Here is a 24,395-nt window from a genome sequence, read left to right as displayed (position 1 = left end):
GCTGTGGTGTGGTGGTGCATCTGCTGCTTTCTGCCTTTCCCCATTTGTAACCCATTTAGCTGTGCTTAGAAAAACTCAGGCACCTAAAAATCCAACTGAAACCTGAAGGACAATTTCTTTTTACAGAGTTAATTAATCTCACTGTCAAAACTTTGGAGACTGAGTAGCCTCATCTCTCCGTAGTGTTTTTACAAGCCCAGCACGGGTGAGTGCTGGTGCTCAGGCTCTGGTGCTCCTACAGGTAGGTGCTGCCCTGACTTTGTACTGATCTGCACTGAGCAAGTGAGCCAGAGCTTTGGGCACAGCTGAGGAGTTGTCTTGTTTGGGGGGGAAGTTTGCAGTGCTGGAATGGTTTGTTTTGCTCCCCAGCGTTTGTTGTTCAGCCATGAGAAAGAGAAAAAACAGTAAAAAAATAATTATTTTTGACCTTGACTTAGAAGTGGGATTGAAGGAGGGATCGTACAGGTGTACGTACAGCTGCGTACCGGTGCGTACAGGTGGCAGAAGCCTGTGTTGCTGTGTGCTGCGGCAGTGGGCAGTGAGGGCACCTGGCACTGGTGTGTGCCTGCGCAGTGCCCGGGCTGCACGGGGCTGCAGCCACCTGGCTTAGTGCACAGGCCCACCTCAGAGCACTGCTGCCAGGCCGCATCTCCAGCTGTCCATCACTGTGCCTGGATTTTCCCCTCAATTCATCCCATGAACCAAACGAAGCACTACGCATGGAAAACTCCTCACATTAAACGGTTACAGGGGAAAACGTTGCCAATCCATTAGCTTTTGTCAGGTCTTCCTTGTTTCTGTTTTTATTTGTGGCTGCTAATGGAGTTAGTCCCACCCACTCCCTCCCACCGGTTTCTGAGAGCTGTTAACCCCTTCCCCTGGAAGTTCTCTCCCTTGCTCATTTCATCATTAATGTGCTGGCAGACAACGCCTGACCCACCGACGTCCAGCACTGATCTAAGCGTTGGATAATTTTTTGAGTATCTGTTCTGTGAAGGGTTGGTTTAAAATCATTCTGGGTTTTCAGATGCTTTGTAACCATCTATTTGCAGGAGAAGGTGCTGTGTATTTTCCCTGGCTATGTGAGGCAGCCTGGAGATACTGTGTGTCACACTGGCTGCCAGGTACTGGGGTGCTCAGTCCATGGCCCTGATACACCGCCTGCATGGCCATTATGGGGCTGCTGCTCTGGAGTCTTGGGATTTTTTTCTTTTCTTCTGCCATTGACTTTATAGGTGACCTTGAGCTCTTAACTTCTTTTGTATTCTTTTGTTTCTGTGTCCTCAATTTTCAACAGAGTGGGGCTAATTGCACATTCTGTGTGTACACAGGAATTCTGTAGGCTGACCCAGCAGTAGCAATGCTGCTTTGCTTCCTTATCTCCTCAGGCTCGCTGTGACGGCCTGCCAACAGCCCTGTCTCTGTGCTCCCTGCTTCCCAACCCTGTGCCCCTGTACCCGCTGCCCCCCACGCTCTGCTCCTGCAGGGCAGTGCTGTGCCTTTCCTTGTCCCCTGGCCTGGTTGGCCTTGGGGAGGCCCGTGGCTGCCAGCCATTGCAATGGAATAGCACACGTCCGCTTTAGTTATGAGCAAGGCTTTGTTTAAGGGCAGTATTCTCTTCAGGCTTTTGCAGGATTTCCGTATGGCTATGAAATAGTTTTATAGGGTTGTTTGCATACTGAACGAGGAGATGCCTCACAGGCTAAGTATGGCTCACAGAGAGTAATGATACCACATGCCAGCTCCTAAGCCTGTCAGAGGAGTCTCTTTGTTATGAGAGCATGGGACACTGCTGTGGTGATATCCTGTTGGCTGCAGGCAGTGGTCATGGTGGGGGGCCAGCTCATGGTGCTGGTGGGCGTACAAGGCTTGTATGGCATGGGCAGTAGGGGGGTTGGGGAGGAACCATGGCTGTGCTGTGCACATGGTGTCATCTGGCAGAGTAATCTTGGTGGGAACAGTGGCCCCCCACTGAAGATTATGGGATCTGCAGCCCCGACTCTGGGGACATGCCTTGGGTTTGTGGTTTTCAGGGCAGTCAGTCTTGCTGGGTGCCTACGCCACACACTGGAAGACATTTCTGACTTCTCTATTCTTTAATTTGTATAAATCTCAACCTGTCTGTGCAAGCGGTCCTTGTGCAGGCACTGTGCTGAGGTGTGATCTGCATCCCCTCTGCTCTGCCTGTGGCTCTGCTTTGGGGGCACCCTCTGAAGTCAGGCTGTGTCTGCCCCTGGTGGTACCACTGGGAGGAGTGGGGCCTTGGCACAGCTGGGCTCTGGTCTGTGGGGGTCTGTGCATGTGAAGAGAGAAAAAACTTCAGGTATCTTGAGCTGGTGAGGTTTGAACTTCTCCACTGGAGGGATGCTGGCTTTCTGCATGGCTGTGCGTTTGGACAGTGCTTGCTAGTGTTGCAGGAACCTGCTCTGTGGTCTTGCCTGTGAAACAGGGGAACTGTGGAATTCCACCCATCTCTCCTTTTCTCTAGTTGTTACTTTACAGCATTGTTCTGACCTCTGTTCCTGGTTTAATAATCACTTGCTTGGCTGCTCCTTGTTAGGGGGGGTGGGGAGTTTATTTTGTTTAAGGCAAGGTAGTAGTTCTCACTATAACCCTACTTCTCACTTAGGGGAGCTCTTGGTGAGGTGGGATCTTCCTCACCTGGCTCCCCAGTCTGTCCACAGTGAACGAGGGAGGACTCTGGGGACTGAGATGCATATGGCCCCGCTCCACCTGGGCAGCACCAGGCCACTGTCCCAGTGGCAGGACAAGGATCTAGCAACTGATTGATGTCTGGGAGAGTTCATTGAGCAAATGAGTTTAAAATAGCAGGAGATGAGCATGAAAGCAGAAACCTGGACTTCCGCAATTTGAGCTAATGGATATTTTTACCTGGGGCAAAATAAGACTTGAAAGGCCCAAGTCTTTTGTTCTCTTGAGAACAGTGGTGATTTCTTGATGCAGCTGGTTGACTTGGGGTGGAACACCACGCTCCAGCAATCCTTCCCTTCACACCACTTGTTTCACATATCAAATGAGCATGTATTTATGGCCATGTAACTGTGTTTTAACTAGTCAGAGCTCTTTCTCAGCTTTGTGCTTGATCTGCTCCGTGGTGGAGGGCTTAGTGGAAAGGTGTTGAAAACACACAGAAGTGGGTGTGAGGATTTTGTCATGTTGCATGCAAATAGGGCTTTATTTTCTCTGTATTGTGTCAAACTGCCACATAACGGTGCCAAACTTTCCTCTGAAGAGCAGGGGACGTTTCTGGAGCTCACAGGTTCAGGGGATTTTGTGTGAGGGTTTATGAAAATTAAATGCTTACTGTGCAGTTGTTACTGTCATTAAAATTGCTGTTAAGGTCTGTAGTGCAGCTCTCTAAAACTGGCTGTATAGAATTTCACAAGTCTGTGCTAGAAATGTTTGAAAAGAATGAAGAAAATCTACCCTTAGACTGCATGAATAGTTATCTGCAATTTTTATGTGATATTGCAGTGGATCTAAGGAATGTGCTTTATAATAATAGCGATCATTGGCAGTTGGCTTTGTTTTAAGAACTCCTTAGCAGTTGTATTTCTCTCTCGTTTTTTTTTTGTTTTTTTTTTTTTAAACTAGCTGACCTCAGATGATTCTAATGTTCTGTTTGTGTCTTTCTGTGAATTACTTAATTTGTTTAACAGTGAGGTAAATAGGGAACCCGCCATTCTCATCTGCACGGTGCAGAGCTGTTGAAGAGCATAAAGGTTTAGTGTTGTCTGTGAGTGTTCATAAAAACTGTTTACAACCAGAGAACCAATGCAGGTGAGCAGAGCAAACAATACTTGGTTTGTCCTTACTGTCAAATCCCAATGAGTAATGCATAACCAACAGAGTTTTAAACAGAGCAGCAGACCAGCTCCACTGTTTTCTCCTAGTGCTGGCATTAGTGTGTTGCCCCTGCCTGGAGTAAAGGAAGGAGCTTCAATCTGGAGCGAGTCCCACATCAGCAGTGCAGAGCATGGTGTTGCAGTGCTGGCAGCATGGCCCAGGGCTTCCCGCAGGTGGGAGCACGCAGCTGCCGGACTGTGCTCTCAGAGTGCTGCGGAGCTCCTGCCCTGGAAGCCCCTTGTGGCTGTGGTGCTGATACAAGGCAGCTGTGATCACAGTGGGCTTCAGTCCTCTGACTGGGCCCAAGTTTGTATCATCAGCTGCTTGTTCCCCATTGTGCCTTCAACTTTGTTTGCACAACTTCAAGAGCAGTGTTGTGTGATATGGTCCTAAACATTGAGAAATATTGTTCCCTCTCTTCCCTTAGGCACTGAAATCTCTTTCTAAAAACACAGTTATTTGTTCAGATATCCCAGATGGTATTGGCTGTAGCTACTTGAGAGGTTGCTTTACATTGTGTGGTGGTATCACGTGTATTTCCATCATCCAGTTCTTTTATTGAAGCTTTCCTTTTCAAAACTGGCTCACTACAGTTTGATCCTGTAGAAACACCTCTGTGTGTGGGTGGCACACTTGGATGCTATGGGAGAGCTGTACGGCATTCCTGTGGGTAAACACGTTGGCAAAACTGAGGGAAGATTTGCTTCAAGTCCTCTACTGTGAGGGGCACAGTGAGCACAGGATAAATATTTATCCAGAATAAGAACCTTTGATACGCAGTAATCTCTCTGCTATTACTTGCAGAGAGGTCATTTGCTGTAACAATAGTAGGTTTCATCCGTGCTGAGAGCAAACTGTTATATCGGTAATGGGGATGACTGACACCAAATGATTCCTTATCTTTGCAAGAAAGTGTCATTAGTGTTATTCAGAGGTCCTGTGTTAATGACTGCACTGGCTCACGCTGACCTAGCCAGGGACTGATGTGCCACCATCCTATGATTTCAAGACGTGATGACTTGGGACTGCAGATGCTAATTGGAAATGTTCTTTTTCAACTAACAGGAAGTTTCTGCTTTTTCTACTCACTTTCATAGTTCATAAAGTGCCAAAGTAATCAGGACAGAATAGTCAGAAATGATAGTGTATATGTGCACCACTCGATTTGGGTAATGGTGGCATTCCTAGTTTATTCCATTGATAACTTTGGTTTTGGAGAGTTTAGTCCTAAGCGTTCATCCCCTTCTATTTTGGCAGTTCATCTTAGGGGGCAGTTGTTGGATTCTTTTCCTTGGACCAACAAGCTCACTGACTGAAAGCCAGCTGCCCGGCTTGTCCCAGCTCCCCCTGCGTGTCTGCTCTCTGCCTGCCTGGCAAACCATTCCCAGCTGGTTTGTGCCCGGCCAGAGCCCCGTTTTTCCTCTTAGTGCTGTGCCAAGAGGAACATTGCTGTGTCACCATGGCTCGTCCTGCAGAAGGGGACAGTCCCCATGGATCTTCTTTGAGGAGAAGGACTGGGCACCAGGCAGAGACCTGCTGTGGGTTGTGAGCAGCCCTGTGCTGCTGCTCTCCTCTGTCAGCACGGTGCCCCACTGGACCCAGGCAGTCAAGCAGTGGCACAGCTGTGATTGTCCAACTCCGAACCTGCATGCTTTGTGGCTTCTAAATCTGCTCTCTTTCCCAAGCTTCATTTGGAATGGACTGTCTGGCATTAAAAAGAACCACTGTGGAAACAAGCTGCGTTCCTAACAAATTTCAAGTCAGTGCTAAAACAACCAGGGAATGAAATTCCTCAAGTAAGCATTTGCCAGAATTTTTATATAGACAGGGTCTGTATTTTTCCCAGCCGTTGATCCTGGAAAGAGACCTTTTTTTTTATGGAGCTTTGGGCAGATGGTGAGTACTGCATAGGGCTAGGCTGTCAGCAGTGTGAGGTATATGGTAGCAAAATCTTTATAATGAAGAGTTTTAATAGCAGATAATGCTGTTAACTCTAATGATTGAAAGAGCTAACAAGCAGCTTTCTTTCTTTCTTTTTTAAAAAAAGTTCCAAACAGCTTTTTCTACTAACAGGACCAAACTTTTTTTTGGTTTGGACCTTACCAGGTTGTGTAAATAGGATTTTAAAACTTTGTATGCAGTCCATTTTGAGGGGAAAAGAAATTGGACACTGAATGTCTCACACCTATTCTCGGTAATGCACCAGTTTTAATGGCTGGAAGGAAGTCAACCTTGGGTATTTCAGCTATCAAAAAGAACAATACCTAAATACAGTTTGTATGCATAGTAGACAACAGAAAAAGGAATAACAATATCTTCACGATAATTAGTAAATCAGGAAGCTTCTTGTAGAAAATATTAAACCCTAAGTATTCATGGGGTAACTTCCACGTGTTGGTTTCTCTCTCTGATAGTTATACCTTTGGAATGGCTTGCCTGTGGTTACAGCCTGCTCTTGGATAAGGTGAGGGGACTCCTGGTAGCGCTGTCCTTGTTAGCAACAACCTGAACCACGGATACAGGAGCAGCCCCAGCTGAACAGGAGGTGCCAGGGGCTGAGTACTGTGCCTGGGATCCGGAGGCACAGCCAGATGGGCTGCAGCACTCCAGTGCTGAGTTTGCTGGGCTGGTATCCATTCCTTGCTCACTTGTTGCCTGGGAGACAAATACTATCCAGGGATTTTTTTCCTTTCTTGCTGGTTTTTGATTGGAGACACTATTGACTTTTGGCTTGGAGGAGGTAGTGAAGCAGCACGCCAAGTGTCATAAGATGGAAATTAATCACTAACGGATTGGTCTGAGTTCCAGTGATTTCCTTTCCTGTGACTGCTCTGTGTATGGAAGACTAATGACACATCTTCAAACAGCTAACGGAGCTGTTCACACCTGTCAGGAAGGAGTCTTAACCAGGGAACACTTCAGTTTTCTTTGTGTTTCTGTCTGTTGTGTGAGAGTGGAAGAGCAAAGGTAAATATCTTAAAAAAGGAACTTTGCATGGTTGGAGAGCTTTGCTTTAAATTGTGTTCATTGTTGCTGCTAAATTATAAATCAGCTCAGCTCAGTGAAAATAGGGCAAAATATATTAGCAAAAAAATATAGCACTGCCTTCTCAGTGCTTCTTCTAACAAGAATACCTTCCCAATCTCCTGTGTGAGAGTTTCTGTTTTCCAGTGAGATTATTTTTGGCTTTCACAAGAATATCTGCAAGCCAAACAAATGCAGCATAGCAGCAATGCCTGGTTTGAAGTCAGCCTTCAGCAGTGACCTCACCCTGTAAACCCCTCGATTCGTGCTCGGTCTGGGGGGGGGCCAGGGGAGATCACGGCCAGGTAGATGACTTGGATGAAAGGAAAGAACACAGAGGCTTGGAAACAGCATGTTGTGTTCCAGCAAGTACAAGTACACAGGGTGTTGTTTAAGTGTAGCATTTTTAAAGCTTGTCCCATGCTGTAAAGTGTAAGGAATCCAGCAAAGGTTTACTCCTGAAAAAAACGTTCCAAGCTTTGCGTGTTGCCTGCTTAAAAGGAAAATTTGTGGTGTTCTTGCTCTGCCTCTTGGATGGAGCATGGAAGTGGAATTTGAGAGATTTGGATTCTATTTTTGAGTCTGTCCTTTGCCTAAAAGGTCACTTCCTAGGCTTACTGTGCCAAGACTCTGGCTTACTGTCCCACATTCGAAAGCTAAACATCACAGGCTCTTGGTGTGAGGCATGGGGCACACAGCTCCCCATGACACTGTGGTGGGTGTTCAGTCACCTGCACAGTGCCAGGCCCAGGCAGCAGCCCCGAGGCCTGCTTCTCCTGGAGCCCCCAGGCCCTGCAGGCCCAGCCTCTCCCTGCGCTGTCCCTCTGGGGCCACTTGGAGCCTTCTGGCCGACTTCTGCCAGCCTAGAGGCTGGCCAACCCCCAGCTGCTCTCCCAGCTCCCAGTTCCCTGCAGAACCTGGTTCCTTGCCCCCTGCAGGTGGGTTTGGCTTTGAATGAAGGCCATGACTCTGGCAGTGCTGTGAGCTTGTGAGGTGCTCCCACGTAGCAATCTAGTGAGGCTCGGGAAGCTTCTTTCTTATTTTTCTGGTTTTGTTTGCGGGGTGGTTCTGTGCAGATGTGCAGCATGCCAGCTCAGAAGGAGCTCTGCAAGCACTAAGTGTATCCCACTGGTGTGTCCCGAAGCCACCCATAAAGCAGGGCAGCATTTAGGGGCTGCAGGGCTCTTTCTCCAAAGGAAACGGGTGTTGGGTTTGCACCTTCCTCCTGGCTTTAGAAACAGTCGTCTTCATTCATTCTCATCTGTGGTGTGTGTGTGTGCTGGCCGTTGGACATGGGAACACCAGAACCATGGAATCATAGAATGGCCTGGGTTGAAAAGGACCTCAAAGACCATCTAGTTTTAACCCCCTTGCTGTAGACAGGGTCGCCAACCACTAGACCAGGCTGCCCAGTGACACATCCAGCCTGGATGCTCACAAGCTGGAGCTCAGCATAGGGTGCCCTGAGCTGGAGCCGGCACGGGGATGGAGTACGGCCTCTCCACTGGCACCAAAATACCAGCGTTTGCCAGAAACACATCCTTAATAGCCTGAGAGCCTCGTGAGGAGCTCTGTCCATAGTGAGGACTGCTGCTGGTGTGACATGTTCTTGAACAGGGCTGCTCTGATCTGCCTGTGTGCTCTCAGTGCAGCCTAGCAAGAGGTGTACTTTTGTGCATTTGAACATCCCTGGGTGTCTGCCCTGGCCTACGCTGGGCTGAGGGCTGCAGTGGTGCTGAGTGGCGTTGTGGCCTTCCTGCTGCAGGCTGCCAGCTCCATGTGTTCCCTTGCGTCCAGGAAGGGATGTGGCAGTCACTGCTGCTGGAACCACCAACTCTGATTTCACAACACCCCAACATGGTTTAAGCTCTGGTTTTACAGTTTTGTTTTGTTTGGGGTTCTGGGGGTGTATTTTCTTTCCTTAGGAGAGAAAAGATGATTAATTTCGTGTAATATAATGGCACCAATGTCATGCGGCTGAAGGATTAAATCCTTTTATTTTTAAAACAGTTGCTAGGGTGTTTAAACCCCTCCTTTTCAGCTCTTGTTTCTCGTTAGCATAGCAGCACAAAAGGAAAATAAAATCACTTTCAAAAAAGAATCAGCTTCTCTTCAAAGTTTCCATCTACCAGTAATCGTAGCTTTGTTTTGTTCCAGTATAGGGTGACAGGGAAATTGCCAGATGCCATTAAATCATATTAACTAATAAGGGGTGGCGGGGAAGCAGTTGAACGTGCGTTCTTAGTTGTTTTTTTTGTTTTGTTTTTTGTTTTTTTTTTTTCCCCAAGGAAGTGTGATTTAAACCATAGTCACAGTATTTATTAATGGAGCGATATCTCTGGCAGGCAAACTGTGTTCACCGCTGTCAGACCAGGAACCCAACCCGCTGCTATCCTGACAACTGCTAAATGAATAAGGCTGTGCCATTAGATCAAATATTTGATTTTTTTTTTTAATTCTTTTTTCTTTGCAGAGTATTGGAAAGGGGTCCTTGTGGTGTATAGACCCAGAATATAGACAAAATCTTATTCAGGCTTTGAAAAAGACACCCTATCACCCATACTCGCATGTGTTCAATACACCTCCCACATCTCCTCAGGCATATCAAAGGTAAGACCTAGCTGATTTTACAACTATTTTCCTGCAGCTGCCTGTGGCGCGGGGCAGGGACGCGGTGACGCTGGGCAGGCCGGGGCCGCCGCGACCCCACGGGGTGCGGGGGGACGCTTCGTCCCAGCCCGGGGCCGCGCGCGGGGCGGCGGGCGCCGGTCGTACCGGGCAGGTGCTCGCGGCCGGCGGCGGTGCCGGTTCGGGGCGCGGTGCCCGTATCGGGCCGGAGCACGGCCCGGCACCCCTCGGGAACGAGCGGCGGCCGCGACGGCTCCCGCGGGGCTGCTTCGAGCCCCGCCCGGCGCCTCGCCGGGGCCGCGGCTTGCCGGAGCGGGGCGGCCGCCTTCCCTCGCGCCTATTGGCGTGCTGGCTGCCACGGCAACGCGGCGTCTCCACGGCAACGCGTAGCCCGGCAGGTGCGGCGGCGGCGGCGCGGCCGCGCGTTGCCTGGCGAGGGGACGGCCCCGGGCTGCGCGGCGGTTGCCACGGAGACGGTAATCCTGCCTGGCAACCGCGCGGCCGGAAGTTCGGGGGGCCCGCGGCCGGCGCGGCGCTCCGCCCGGCTCGGAATGATGTGCGTTGTTTTTTTCCCCTGTTCTGAAATGAGCTCCCGGCCTGGGGCGAGCCGGCCGGCTGTTGGTGGGCCGCGGCCGCAGCGCGGGCCGATGCTTCTCAGCTGCTCTGGGAAACGTTTTCCACGCGGCCACCGTCCCAGATGGCTTCCGCTGCTCCTTTCCCCCACGATCTCGATCTGAGCTGAGTAACGTGAATGGTGGCGTCGTGCCTGTAACCGTGGGGGTGGACACGGTCTGTTTCCAGAGCCTGCCTTTGTTGGCTGTGTTGCATTTCGGGGGTGTTTCAGTGGTGCCCGTTTGGGTCTGTTCAGAGGCTCTGCATCAAGTAACAGCGCAGGGCCAGGCAGCACACAGGGTGGGGATGCCCATCCCTTCTAACTGCCCAGCAGAACATCCCCAGAAATGCACGCAGCTGGGAGCAGGGGGATCGCAGTGCTTGCTGGGGAGCTGTTCTGTGTGGAAGGTTGTGGGGTCTCGCTCTTGTTTTTGGCTGAATATCATTGAGCAGTTCCACTGTCAAATACAGCTTAATCTTCCCGTGGCCCTCTGAAATACCCATTTAATCACCTAGCAGTGACTGCAGAGCATCAGTACAAGTCTGATGCAGGCTATCAGTAGCTGTTGAATTCTTTTCGTTATTGGCAGCTACGTGGCAAAGTCATTTTTTGGTATATATTTCTGATATGTTTGCAAGAAGCTGGACATTCCCCGTGCGTTTAGGAAAAACAGTAAACCCATATGTGTGTGATTGCTTTCTCATGTGTAGAAAAACTTCAGTAATGGGTAGAAAAATGTAAATCCGCTCTGCCATCGTCATATCTCCAGAGCAATACATTGTCATAGTAACAAATTCCAGGGGAAATTCTTTTGATAGCAGAGATGATAGGTTTGGAGAAATCCTTGGGTGGCAGAGCTTTGTCACTATCCATCAGCCTTATGTAGCTGAAGGCCACGGAACAGAAACTGTGTTTGAGATATGAATGAAAAATATCTGGAACAGGAGGATTCACCAGTATTGGAGCGCCTCTAGGAGCTGGATTAATCGGGGGAATTACAAGGTTTATAAGGATCGGTTGCTGCGATCCCACAGGGACAAGGCGACCTATTGCTTGTCTTTATCAGATGTTTTGGAAGAGTAAGGATACACAGATTAATCACATGTTCAGTTTAGTATCTGCATAAGCAGCTTAGGGGTGAATTGAGCATGGAGTGGAGGAATGCATTGTAAAAATATCTCAAGCGAGATGGTCACCAAATGCACAAGCACTCCTGTTCTGAGCAGGGTTAATTCCAGCAGATAATTTAGCTTTACAGCTCCTGTAGAACATCCTGCATAAACACAACACAGAAGATCTTTTATGAAGGAGTTTTATAGCGTGGACCTACACGTTCAGGTGGCTGGCCCAATATTGTAGTGGTGTCATTAAGATTAGATGCCTTACTCAAACCAGGAAGTTTGGATTACAGTGGGAACCATGGAGAGGAGACTGTAGTTACAGGGAAGAAAAACAAACTTGCAGTGTTTGTACACAAGAAGGAACTTCAGGCTGCTGTTACCTGGTTATCTGGAGGGTGAAGAAAGTTATCAGTAAGCTCTAAGAGGAAGCATAGCGTAATGCAAATTATTTCATTGTGATTGGATTGGATGTGTATAAAAATCAAAAATCGTGCTGAAAAAAATATTTTTTTCTAATTCTTCTGATTGAAGCGCGTTTTGTGTCATGTATGGGGAATTTCAAGGGTGAACTAATACTCTGATACACACTGTGATAAAGGCAAACCTCTCTGCTGGGTGTGGAAAAATAGGTGCCTTAGTCCAAGGGCTATGATGTGTTTCTTTTTAAATATTTACAGTTGTGTTGGCAATAGCAACCTTGAAATGTATTTATAGACACAAGCTTTGTTAAGTAACTATGCAAGACAGCGCCCAGATATTTTATCTGCATGTTTTACCTTTGGTTTTCTGTCTCTTATTTGACTGTACATGTGATTTTTCTCTTTTGGTGGTGCTCGGAGATCTTGAAATGGATTTTTCTTTTCTCTGAGTATGTTGCAGCAGGAGAGTTCTCAAATTCTTTTCAGCAGCAGAAGGGGAAATATTATCAGGAAATGTAAAATAATAGAAATCATTAATTTCACATATGCAGGATATTTTTGCAGATTTTGATGACTTCCGGGAACGTTGGTTAGATCACTTTTATAGACTGTATGATATGTGGAGCATTTTTCTCTGTTTGCCATTTTTCCAGTCTGTTTTGCTAATTGCTGTTTGCTCAACCAGTGGTGAGCGTTGGCACACCTGGGCTAAGCTGCCGCCTAACTGGTGAAATTGCAAATGGGTCTGAGATGAGAACCACGGAGCATTTTCTCTCCTGCATTGCCCAGCCTACCTGTTGAGAACCAGCATCTGGTCCTGGTGTGTGCCTGTCCCCCAGGAGCTGTTTGGCCACGTGGCTACTGTGCTGTGTGTTGGCAGGCTGTTGGGTTCCCAGGCCCTTAGGGAGCACCGAGATTGATGAGGAGTGGGCAGAGCCCCCACTGCAGCAACTGCCTTCTGTACAAAGTCACTTTTCAGAACGTGTGCTGAAAATGGTGCTGCTGTTAGATCTGATCCCTTTCCTTTCTTGGAAGTGCTGATTCAGGAGTAAGTTTATGGCTTGAAGGTGTGCTTGTGATCAAACATCTTACGAAACTTCACCGGTTGGGAATTTGAAAACTGGGGAGCGGCTTCTGTTCCACTGGGGTTAGTGTCTCTTATCACTATTGCCTTCTGCAGATGATGGCTTTCCTAGAAATGATTCCTCCATAAATGCTCATCACCTCTCCGGCGCCTTGCCCTCTGGTATCTGATAAGGGTGTTTTTATTCTCTGCCCCATATTAGTGCCACTTCAGTCAGAGACCTGTGCCAACATAGGTGTTCTCTGAATAACAGCTTCCAAAGAAGCAGCCAAGCAGCACTGCTGTGAGCTCAGCAGCTGGCCGGAGCCATTTGGGAAGGGTGTGGGGCTGCTGCAGGGCCTCCCACCGCCTCTCTGTCAGAAACTGCACCTCTCCACAGACAGGCATTTGTGAAACACCACTATTTCTTCAGGCTACTGTAAAATTAGTGCTGTGTGCTGTGGGTTTTCTTGTATTTAGGCTAAGATAACCGCACTCCGTGTGCATGTGTCTTGCTGGGCTGAATGAGCAGCAGCTGTGGCAGTGTGAGCCGTGGCCGCTCACATTTGCCATGCGGCGCTGGGTGCTCTTCATTTGGGCAGCTCGTGTGGGAGAGGGGCTTTGACATTGGGAGCCCCCGTTTGACTTCTGCAGTGTATTAAAAAGGTGCAAGAACTGGTCAAACTTTGATATTGAGTTTCTGTTACTTTTATCTCTGTAAGCTGGTTCTGCCCAGGAAGAAGGTTCTCAAACACTTCCACTTCAGGCTCAGGCCCAACCAACAGTGCAACCAGTGGGGCTGGAGCTGAGGCTGCTGGCGGGTATCTGACTACTCGCTCTTTGGTGATTTGTCATCTTGCCATGAAAATTCTCTCCCCACACTCCACAAACTGCTGTTGTAGATCATCTGCTTGGAAATGTACCTCAGAACGACTCCTTGCAATTTTTGCAGGTTTTGGCTTTACTGCTCCTTCCCTGAAACTGTCACAGGTTTCAGCCTTTACCATTGTTTATTGAAACTAAACCTGCATCAGAGGCAACATATTACAGGATATCATTCCAGACAGCATATAAGCGCTCTTTTTTTCTGTATGCTTTATGTTTTGAGATGAGAAATGCTCTTTTCTGGCTATTTGGGGAAGCTGATGAAATAAACTTGTCTTATTCATTGAGTACTTTGAAACACAGGAGTCTCCCTGCTAGAAGGGACCTGGGGAATAAATTAATTAGTAGTCCTTTGCGGTCTGGAAGCACAGCTTTAATTCTCTGTTACTTGTTTTACTTTTGGTAGGAAATGAAGCTGACCATAGTACAGTCTAATATTTCTGTGTATGCCACAGCCTCTTATCATGATCGATCCTGTTATTTTATTTCCTGAAGAGTCTGAAAGAGTTTTCTTCTTTGGTGCAGTGTCAAGGCAGAGTCTTTGGGGAATTTTGTTTTGCTGTTTCTGTAGTTTAGAGATCACAAAAAATCCAAGTTCCAAGCTATGCCCTCTGACACAGTAATATGTCTTGATTTGAAGATCCATCTGTGTTTTGAGACTATGCTGCTTGATGTCTGTTTTCTGGCAAATTAAAGAACATTGGTTCTGCTTGATGCCAGACAGGAATAGCAAAGAAAAAAGAACTTTTGCTTGAGTGAATGCCTGTAATGCGCTCAGTGCATAAATATTTGAGGATTTGCCAGTCCAGGACTTGTTTTCTAACGTATTCTAATCAGCTCTCCATCCAGTAGACTTCTGTGATACGGATGTATCCCATTGGCTGTCGTTTTGTAAAACAAACAAGACCAGCTCTTTCCTTTTAAAAGGATTTATCTTGTACCACACAACGTAAAGGAGGCTGAGGGCAGGGAGATAAGCTGTGGAAGATGGCAGAAGATCATGGACAGAAATAAAGAATAGAACATTGAGTGCATCCTCTTAGACACAAAGGTTTTGTGCGTTCTTTCTGCAGCACCCTTGTGCTCAGCTGGTAGAAATACAAATAATCTTCTGATCGCATCTTCCTCTCAAAATGGGTTGAATGCTTCTGAGCCCTCTCAGCTGAGATGTATTCAATTCTTTCTCACCCAGGCAAACCTCTTGTTTCCCATTTGCTGCATATTTTCAGATTTGGTTCTTGAGGTCTTTGTTCTGGCTGTGTTTGAAGGCCTTTGGTAAAGAACTGCAAAGCAGCATCCCCAACCTGTCAGTCATCTAGTAGATGCTGCACAAACACCAGCTCTTTGGATTAAATTGTTGTAATTCATAGCCCCAATCTGCCTGGTTACTTGGCTTTTTAGGCTTTTTTTCCCCCTCCTCTTTGCTTTTTGTAGATAAATATAGCCTTACTCTAGAGATAGCTTGGAATGGTACTATAGATATTTCCACTTCAGTTCATGGGAAGAGGAAAGTCTAGGGGTGTGTTTTGTTTAGTTGTTTGTAGATGCCTCTAGCTCTGGGCACTTGATGAATAATGGTTCCAGTACACTTGCTGGTAGAGATGTGAATTGGTGACCGCAGAAACCTGGAAGCACATGGGAGCTGTGCTGCTGAGATGGGTTTCTGCTATGCCCTGTTCCTCTGTGTGCTTTTGCAAGGTTGTGATGTGGGCTTTGTGGTACTGCAAAAAGCAGAGGGTGAGTGGCACCCCTCTCCCTCGTCACTTTGTAGCATTCAGTTCATCTCTCTGCCTTCATCCCCTTCATGGCCATTGCACTACTCCTACAATTTCAGCAGTTGCATGGATGGGGAAGCTTGTGTAATGAGATTCAGTAACAGTTCACAAAATTGTTAGTAGCTGAAAATTAGGACTTGGGAGCAAGTGTCTGTGTGATGAGCAGCATGAGCATCATGTTTGCTAATCATACTTTGTTACAGCAGTAGAAATTATTTGACTTCTGCATATGAAAACAGAAACAACAGCGTCCACTGTTGCTCGTGGTGTGACTGTGGACAACTGTGGCACTGTGGAATCCAGGTGACCATCTGGCCCTGGGCCAGCCATTAAAAGTGTGAAACAGAATGAGGTGGTGGGCCCTCAGCCTGGCTCTGGGGCCAGCTGGCAGCAGGTAGGAGACACTGAGCTTCTGGAAGGGGTGGTTGCCTTAAGACCTTGCAGACTGGCTGCTGTTTGTCCTGAACAAAATCCTGTTTGGTCTCCTTATCTGCTGGTCACAGGAGCACCTATGTGCAGAGCTGGGCTCAGGTTCTGAGTTGTTTTGTATGTATTTTTAGTAGTGTTCAGAGTTGTTTTGTATGTATTTTTAACGGAAATGTGCAGTTGCATTTCACGCCCATGTCAGGTATCCACATAATCCCTCCCTGTTTACCTGAGCCAATATATTTGAAAGTACCAATCAGCCTTTCTGCAAATGATTTATTAAAATGCATCCTAAAGACTCGGAGCTTTTCCAGTATCTTGTTGCAGTACCTATGGCCCTAAATCGCAAAATGGCAGGCAGCTTGAAAGCTGTTTCTTTAGTAAATATTTATTTTCAGATAGAAAGCTCAGAACAAGTTTCAGGGGGTGAGTCTTCTTGAATCTTTATTAGCTGAGAGACCTTTTCAGGGATACATATGGTGTCTCAGCATGTGAACAGTGTACATACGTACAGCCTGTGTATATATTTTGGAGAAGAATGTTTATTTGTTTGCTGGAAGAAAGTAAGTTTAGGGATAATTTTGTTTATCAATGTTTGAATGCTCTAATTAAGGTTTTTTTTCACCCTCTTTCTAAGTTATGGATTGACTTCTGTTGTCATACACTCGGGCTGTGTGTGGTGATCAGTAACCACATTTCTCCTGGCTCTCGGGACTGTTGATCACCACAATACCTGAATTTCTCTGTATCCAGTTTTGCATGTGTCTGAACCCGTCCTCAGATTGTTGGATCTTTCTATGTAAAAGTGGACCCTGTTGCTCCTATTTTGTCAGGACTGTTTTTTGTTGGAGTAAAACTATTTTGCTAGAGTTGCTCCATTTCATAGGAACTTCATGGCTCAGAGACATAAAAATGGAGAGAGCTTAAACTGCATTAAAATGTTTTGTTTTGAAACACGAACCATAGAGCCTGTTTTCATACTGAGACTTCTTTACACTTTTGTTTTTTGAATTTTGACTTGGAAAAATCAAAAGTTTCATTTGAACCAAGTCTGCTTATCTAAACCCTCTTTTGGGGGACGTGGGGTAATTATAGTAGAGAAATTTCCATCCTCAGCAAAGCCCTGTGTGGCTGAAAAGAGAGAAACTGCCTTCCCACATCCACCTGAGGGGAGAGGTACTGCTTTTTCCCTCTCTGATGTGCTTTATGCTGTGGTGGCCTGGTAAAGTGTTTTTTCCCCTTTCCCTGTGTGAACTAAGATGGGCTTGTTTTGCTCTTTTTCAGTGAAGCTGTGATGAATCTCAGAGGGTGACAGCTTGGCTATCTATACCTCATTGCTTCATAGATATTTAAACTTAATTTGGGGAGCCTTGTAGTTGTTTACAGAAAATCTGTCAAGCGATTTTGGTACATCTAAACGTAAACAAGATTTAAGAGATTATTTTAGATACATTTTGAAAAACTCTACTGTTGGGTTTCCTAACGTTTTGCATGACCCTGAAGGCAGTGTGCCTGTGTGCAGGACTGTGTGTAGTTGCTGAGGGCATTTGTTCTGTTTCTAAATCCTAAAGCTGCTTTGTAAAATACAGAATCTGCATGATGTTATTTTGATGTGAGTTAAAGGAGGAGGAGGGTTAAGCAATAGACCTCCAAAAGATGGTCTTTTATTCTGCAACCACGTCCAGAGCAAACACAGATGCAGGCTGGATGAGCCCATGGGACTCCATGGGGTGTTTGGGTCAGAATCCATCATGCTAAAATTTCACGCCAGCCTGGGCTGCAGTAACAAGCACAGGTGCACCTTGCTGTGCCCTTCTTAGGCTTTCTGGGAAACTTTCATCGTTCCTGGAAGCTCCGGCCAGAGCCAGATGTGGGTTTCATGCAGCTTGGCAGTTTTGATGTTACTGTGCTTTTGATAAGGTTCCACATTTTGAGTCTGAGACTTGTTTTTTTTCCTCTGACCACATTTAGCGATAAAGGCACAGACCTCTGGGGTTTGAGTGCACAGGCATGTATGCATATTGAGAGTGCTTCATGTCAGAAGGCATCGTGGCTGCCAGGAAAGCTACTCCCTTTTGCACTTAGAAACAGAATGTGTTATTTTCCTGAAGGTAACCAATTTCCATTACAACAATGTAAATACTCAGCAGTGAGCAGCAGGCAGTGCGATGTCCGGCACACGCAGCCGAGCAACTCACTGTGTTGGCAGGCTGCTTATGGCTGCCAGAGGATGGCCACACTGGAGTCTGCGGGGCTGCCCAGGATGTGCACGGGTCTGCTTTGCAAAGCACAAAATTTAGACCTCTGGGTTTCATGATCTTTTTTTCCTTTTTAAGAGGGAAGGAGTGAAGAGATCGGGCAGCTCAAATACCAGCATAGATCAGAGCTTTGTAACCGATCTTCCCTTACTTTTCCCTCTGACTCATTTTGCTTTGTTGGCAATCTCCTCCTGTTAATTGCCAGAACTTGCTCTGTAGGCTTGTGTTGTGCTTCAGTTATGTACTGTAATTTTTCATTGCTCTGCTCTTAAGGCATCCGGGATTGCGCAGCCAGTGGGTCTTGCTAATACAAATGTAAATGCATTTCTTTCTTGGCTTGCTGCGGCATGCGTGCAGTTGTTAAATTTTCTTTTTATTAGCTTGTGTGACATATTTTTGGTATTAGAGTCAGTACTACATGGACTTCATTTGTGAAAGAGGAATAGCTGTAGTTTATTAGTGTTCCCCTTCTGAAGGTAGCAGCCGGTGTCCAGCTCCCTACAGCTGGGGTTGATCTTTGCATTTGCTTACAGCCTGTTTTCCCCTCGCTGCTGCTGTCAGGGTTTGTGCTGCTGATTTTGACTTCCCTGATGGCTTTCTGTTGTCTGCTTGTGCTCTATAAATTTTGCAGAGCTGTATACCTCTCACTACCTTTTTCTGTAGCTATTTTTATCATGACTTTATTGGATAGCCTTCTAAAAGAAATCCTGTTTGAACTGTAGTTACCAACTACTTGGAAAGCTTCCTAAGACTGGTTTAAAAAGCTACGATGATCAGAACAGACTCCTTTGGCATTTAAATTCCAGTGTCTAGAATTTTATATCATTCTAGATTTTAGTCTCTGTTTGTTGGTGTTTCTTAAGCTGGAATATGTGAAATTTGCAGAAACTTAATTGCATAGCAGTGCAGATACTGAAGATGGAACATTGGGAATTTGTGCCAGGTGGTTGGTTGTACAGGGTGCAGCTCCCCGTGTGCAGGGAGAGATTTAGACTTCGGAAATTGAGGTTGATTTGGGTTTCATTTATTTTTATGTTTTATTGGGATTAGCAGGTGGAGAAAAATATGTAAGAAAATCAAAAAAATATTTAAAAATTGGGTTACTTTAATTATGTAACTTTCCTGAAAAGAGATTTTTTTTCCAGCCAGCTGTCTGATCCATGGCAGAATTCATAGCAGCTCCCCAAGTACTTAAGATTTCTATTAATTGGAGTTCATTCTCTGTATGAAAAATGGTTCTTTGGTTAGCTGTTTTGCATATGAAAGATGAAGACAACCATTTTTTCTCATGAGATTAAAAAAATAAATAAAACAATTAATTAAAATGAAATCATTTTCTAGACTTAAGGGAATTAATAACAAACAAAACTTCTGGAACAGTCAGCTTTTATTTTCCTACTTGTGAGTGTAGCATAATATAAAAGGAAGACTTTATACAAACACATTTATTCCATGGTAGTTGAAGAGCCATAATCAGCAGTATTGCTCAAGCAGCCTAGATATTTCTTTCGCTGCTTTCTTTTGCTGCTTTTCACTTCAGAGGTAGAAATAGCGTTGCTGAGATTTAGGAAGAAAGAAATTGGAAATTTCTGCTGTAAATGCTAGAAGTGGTCTCTGCTTTGAGAAGAAATGGCAGTAAGTTGTATGAATAACTCTGGAACAAGAGGTTTAGGAGTTCACTCTGGGTTGAATGGCACTGACCAAAAAAAAAAAAAAAAAGAACTAATTTGTGCTTCTAATTTGTGCTCTCAGAGCACTGCTGACAGGCTGTTTGGATCTGCTTCTGAGTTGGCCCTCTGGCTAACCAAAGACAGCAGAAGCATGCTTATGTTCTGTCCACAGCACGCTGATGGAGCATGCAGCGGTGCTCAGGCTGGTTCCAGGGAGCTGCTCCTTCTGATTGCTCAGCAGAATGTTATGTTTTGTTTTTGTTTTTTTCATCCTTCTGTCTATGTTTCCTTTTTGTCCTTTGCAAAGTCTTTATGAGATGCTCTTAGTGCCCTTGCGTGGTACCAAGCTGTCCCTTCGGTTATGCTGATGGTGCTTGTAGAGCCATGGTGTGCACTGGATCCTGGTTGTTTATCTTTTAAAGGACTGGAGCTTTGGAGGAGGAATATGAGCTTTCTTAAAACAATCCTGCATGTGTTACTGTGCTGTCATCTTCCTAGGCTGCTTAGATGGCCCAGTGCTGTGATAGGAAAATTATGGCTTTCACTCCCAAATGTTTCTGCACAGAAGAGCATGGAGGCACCATTTAGGTGCATTTTGGCAGGTAAGTGCTCTAAAGCTGCTGTAAGGGTTTCCTGACTTGCAGACCCATGTTCTCAAGTCACTTCCATGCTATAGAAAAGTTTTTCAGTGCCGGGTAAAGCTGCAGATGAGAAGGGAGGAGCCCTGCCACAACTTGGTGATTCCCTACCCCTTATGAGCCTGGTGAGGTAGGCTGATGTGCACGGTGCAGTTTAATAACTGCATCTTTGTACTCAAGTGCAGTGTCAGTAGGGCTATTCCTAATCTAATTATTCTCTTACTTAATTCTTTGCTAATCCTGGGCTGGCATGGGAGTTGGAACTGCACTGAAACGGGCAAGCACATCCTAGGAGTCTCCAGGGATGGGGAGAAAGGGCTGTGGGCATGGGCTGGTGCTGGCTGCTTGCTCACCTCCAGCAGGACAGAGAAGAACAGTCATTTTGGTGAAACAAACAAGTTATTGGAATCTCTCTGTGAAGGCAGGAGCTCAGCTTTCATGGGGATGTCTCCCTGGCTCTGCTGTGTTGCTCTTGTGCATGGATTTAGACACTTGGGTAGAAAACTCAGCACTGTGAGGAGGAAACAAACAAACAGGCTCTGGCCTATCTTGGTTGCTGACCAGGCGCAAATAATGAACTTATTAGCTGAATTAATCTCTTAAAGGAAATTATTTGAAATCCGTCTGGCAAAGTGCTGAGAAGCAGACTCAATAAAATCTCAGAAAATGGGCCGTGGGAAGGAGTTTTCTGCTGGCAGAAAGCAGAATTGGATGACCTGAGGAGAGCATTTCGCCTCCAATTTCTGACACAGGCAAACTGGAGTGAGCAACAGATCCTGCACTCAGGGGCTGCAGATGGCATTTTCCAGAGATGGGAAATTCAAATGCTCCTGTTCCAGCTGATATGGAACAGTGTTGCCTCAGCATGGTGCTGTGCCAGGGGTTGCTTTTTGGTTGGATATTTTCATAGGGCAGGAGTGTACACAAAGCTGAGCCTCCTTACTCCACAGTCTTATGTTGAAAGCCACTAAGACACTTGCTGATCTCGAGCTATGGGCAAATGAAGAAGAATCATTGGGAGCTTCGGCATTCTGCTCAAGCCTGCTGTCCAATGTGATTTCCAATTTCTGTGATTGGAAATCACATGGTCTTTTCTTGTGGTTCTTGCATATTCACGTTGTCTGCAGAGGATACTTGAAGTAACAGCTTGTGATTTCTTCCCCAGTGACGACCAGGCTGTACACCTTTTTGCACAGAAGCCTCTGGGGCTGTCCTGTTGCTCCAGTGGGTTCCCTATGTCCAGTGAGACCTTGTGTTATTGTGCCAGCTGCTGCAAGACTCAGCTCCATGCACATGGTGCATCTTTCAGGAGAGTGTCAATTGTCTTATCCTTTGCTAAGGCGTTCCTTGTACCATAACTGATTGTAGATGCCTGAGGGCATGAATTAGTGGATGGGGTTGGGGATGTAGCCTGGCAATTGCATTCTTACTTCAGAGCACTGCTTGGGGGTGCAATGCAGGCAGTCTAGGTTCCTCAGATGGCATTCCTCATTGCCCTTCAGCTTCAAGGCAGGACACAGCACCACATAATATCTCAGTGTCAAAACTCGATGCATACACTCTGTGATGTAATTCTGCCAGCTTGAAGAACTTTAGAAGCCTTTGGTTTATTTTTCCTGAATCAAAGCTTAATGCCTTAGGTTTGCTGGAAATGGATATCCACTGGAGATAGCTTTTTTTGTTTGTTTTTAATGCCCTCGCAGGACTGGAGTTTCCAATTACAGAAAGTGCACTGGTAGCACTTGGTGAGAGGAGTCTTTGTTTCCTTCTAGCACTACCTGCAAATGCAGTCATTAGCTGGAAAGTAGCAGGCTTGCTTAAAGCTCCAATTTTCTTACCATTTTTCAGGGATTCATATTCTTAAATATTTCTTAAACAAAGGCTGTCTTATCGCCATCCTGAACAAAGCTGCTTGCAGCATTGCTGCAGTGCTGGAGATGCTCATGGCCAGCCCAAAAACCAGCATGCCCAGCCTGTAGATGGCCAACCAGCCCCAAACAGCAGCGTGCCCAGCCTACAGATTGTCAGCAAGCTCCTGGAACTTCTCAAGCAGTGCCCGAGTGCTCCTTTGGCTCTGCAGAGCCTTGCAGCACTTGCTGTGCTATTTAAAGATGCAATGCTTCCTGCTAATTATGAACAGTTACTTTGCAGGAACAGGCTCACTATAGGGGCGCTGAGCCCTGGCCCACCATCCTTTTCAGCACCTGAACAATATGGGAGGGAGGGAGGAAGACATGGCAGGAGGAACTGGAGCGCTGGCACCAATTAGTGCTGAGATTACTGAAAGAGGATTGTGATTTCAAGGCCAAAAAGAGTAGGGAGTGGGTAAAAGGATTTGAAATGAGATTATGGGACCTAAGAGTGCCTTTCTTTTGTTGGGGAAGTAATTCAACAGTTTTGCTCAAGCCAGTGAGACAATCCCGTTTAGTGGCTGAAGTAGGAGATCTGTGTCCTGTTGGTTTTTAAGGTTCTTTAACTAACTTGATCTCCAGTCGCATTTGTTAGTTCTTCCTGCAAAATCAAAGTGTTTTTAATAAACAAACAGAACCAGAGGAAAGCTCCTGGCTCATCGGAAGGCCTGTTGTTTCTCAGGAAGCTTATTTGTATTCTTTAGAAGGAGAGCCAAGGAAGGGAAGCCAATTGAACTCCTTTCTTTTCTTTTGGGAAACTTTTTCTGCTGGTTACCATGAGGCAGGCACCAGCCCCCTGCCACCCCCTAGCACAGAGCTGAGCCCAGGGCCACTTGCTGTCTCGTGCAGAGCTGCAGCTCACGTAGCTTCACTGCCTCCTGTCAGCCCCTTTCTCTAGAAGGAAAGCAGGCATGGAGCTGTGCTGTCTTGCTGAAAGCACCCACCGTCCACTTGAGTTTCTAGGGCTGAAGGCTGGAGCTTGCCTGGAGACAGCAGAAGAAGCAGGCTCTTTCCCTTCCCTCTCCATCTCAAAAGAGAATTATGAAAAGGGGTTTTCAGAGGAGAATTACAGACATGATGGGTTTCATTTGAATTTTTTTCTGTGTAATATATTAAGTGACTGTGAAACTGGGTGAAGTGGTGAAATATGAATCTTCCTATCCCTCTCAAGACGGAAGGCGTTTCTCGGGCTGGCTTATACTCAATGTGCAGAGATCATGTTTTTTTCTGTTACCAGCCTTCTTTTTCCTTTTCAGTGAAACTGCTCAGAATGAAAAACCCAGGTAGGCAGGCTTGAAAGCGCTGCTTTCAGTTTACTGTGCCCACTAGTCTGGGGAGTGTCTCAGAATGAAGTAGTGAATGCTGCCTTGCTCCTGGGTCCCTGTACTGCTGCTTTTTACGCCAGTCCTTGCTCAATGTGCTTTCACAGGCAGATTCTTAAAGCTGTCATCTCACGTGGCACTGAGGTCAGCAGGCATCATCTTGCCGCTTGGGCATGGCTGGATTGCATGTGCAGCATAGTGCTTGCATAAATCTCCCTTTAATTTGTGGGGAATATTTTTCTCCTTGCATAAGAATCAAAACAGGAATTTCTGCATACTGTTTATGGAGGTGAGCTGTTTTCTTGGACTTCTTTGTATACAGGCATTTTAATTCTCATCCAAAGCAGTAGTTAAATGCTATATTTTGTCCATTTCAGGCTTTGTTCTGCTGTGCTGTTCTCCCACAACCTAGTGAATGTGGCCTGGTGCTTTCTATGCTCACAGCCTAAATTCCAAGCACCCTCCAATAAAAGAGGAGTCCAAGGGGTGAGCCCACTGCTGGCGTTCCCATACAAAAAGCGAGAATGGGGATTTGGGAAGAAACAAGCTCTCTTACTGTTGATGGCATTTGTCTGATTGGCTTAATAAGGCTTTAGATGTAAAGTGGTCGCGTACTGAGATGCTACAGGCTCTACACATTAGCCATAAACTTTCTGAAATGGAGACATAAATAAAACCCAAAAGGTATTCAAGAACGGAGAGATTCAGGCAGAAGTTAGCAATGACAAGAGAGTGGCAGGTCCTCTTATGATGAGTGGGAAAACAAAAGGATGAAG

General features: G+C 46.2%; 1 protein-coding gene across 11 annotated transcripts in view; it reads left to right on the top strand.

The window, feature by feature from the left end:
* FOXN3 (forkhead box N3) overlaps positions 1 to 24,395 on the top strand; it is a 228,412-nt gene that overhangs the window by 123,238 nt on the left and 80,779 nt on the right. For all 11 annotated transcript variants that reach the window (XM_090141498.1, XM_090141497.1, XM_090141503.1 and 8 more), the window contains one exon: positions 9,365 to 9,501. In XM_090141498.1, the coding sequence (XP_089997624.1) occupies positions 9,365 to 9,501 (137 nt within the window). The remainder of the gene's footprint in view (positions 1 to 9,364; positions 9,502 to 24,395) is intronic.

This window comes from Phasianus colchicus, chromosome 5 (genome assembly GCF_987193195.1).
Source record: "Phasianus colchicus chromosome 5, bPhaCol1.hap1.1, whole genome shotgun sequence".
Classification (NCBI taxonomy): domain Eukaryota; kingdom Metazoa; phylum Chordata; class Aves; order Galliformes; family Phasianidae; genus Phasianus; species Phasianus colchicus.
Note: the sequence above shows the minus strand (reverse complement) of the source record. Positions and strands in the feature narration are given on the sequence as shown.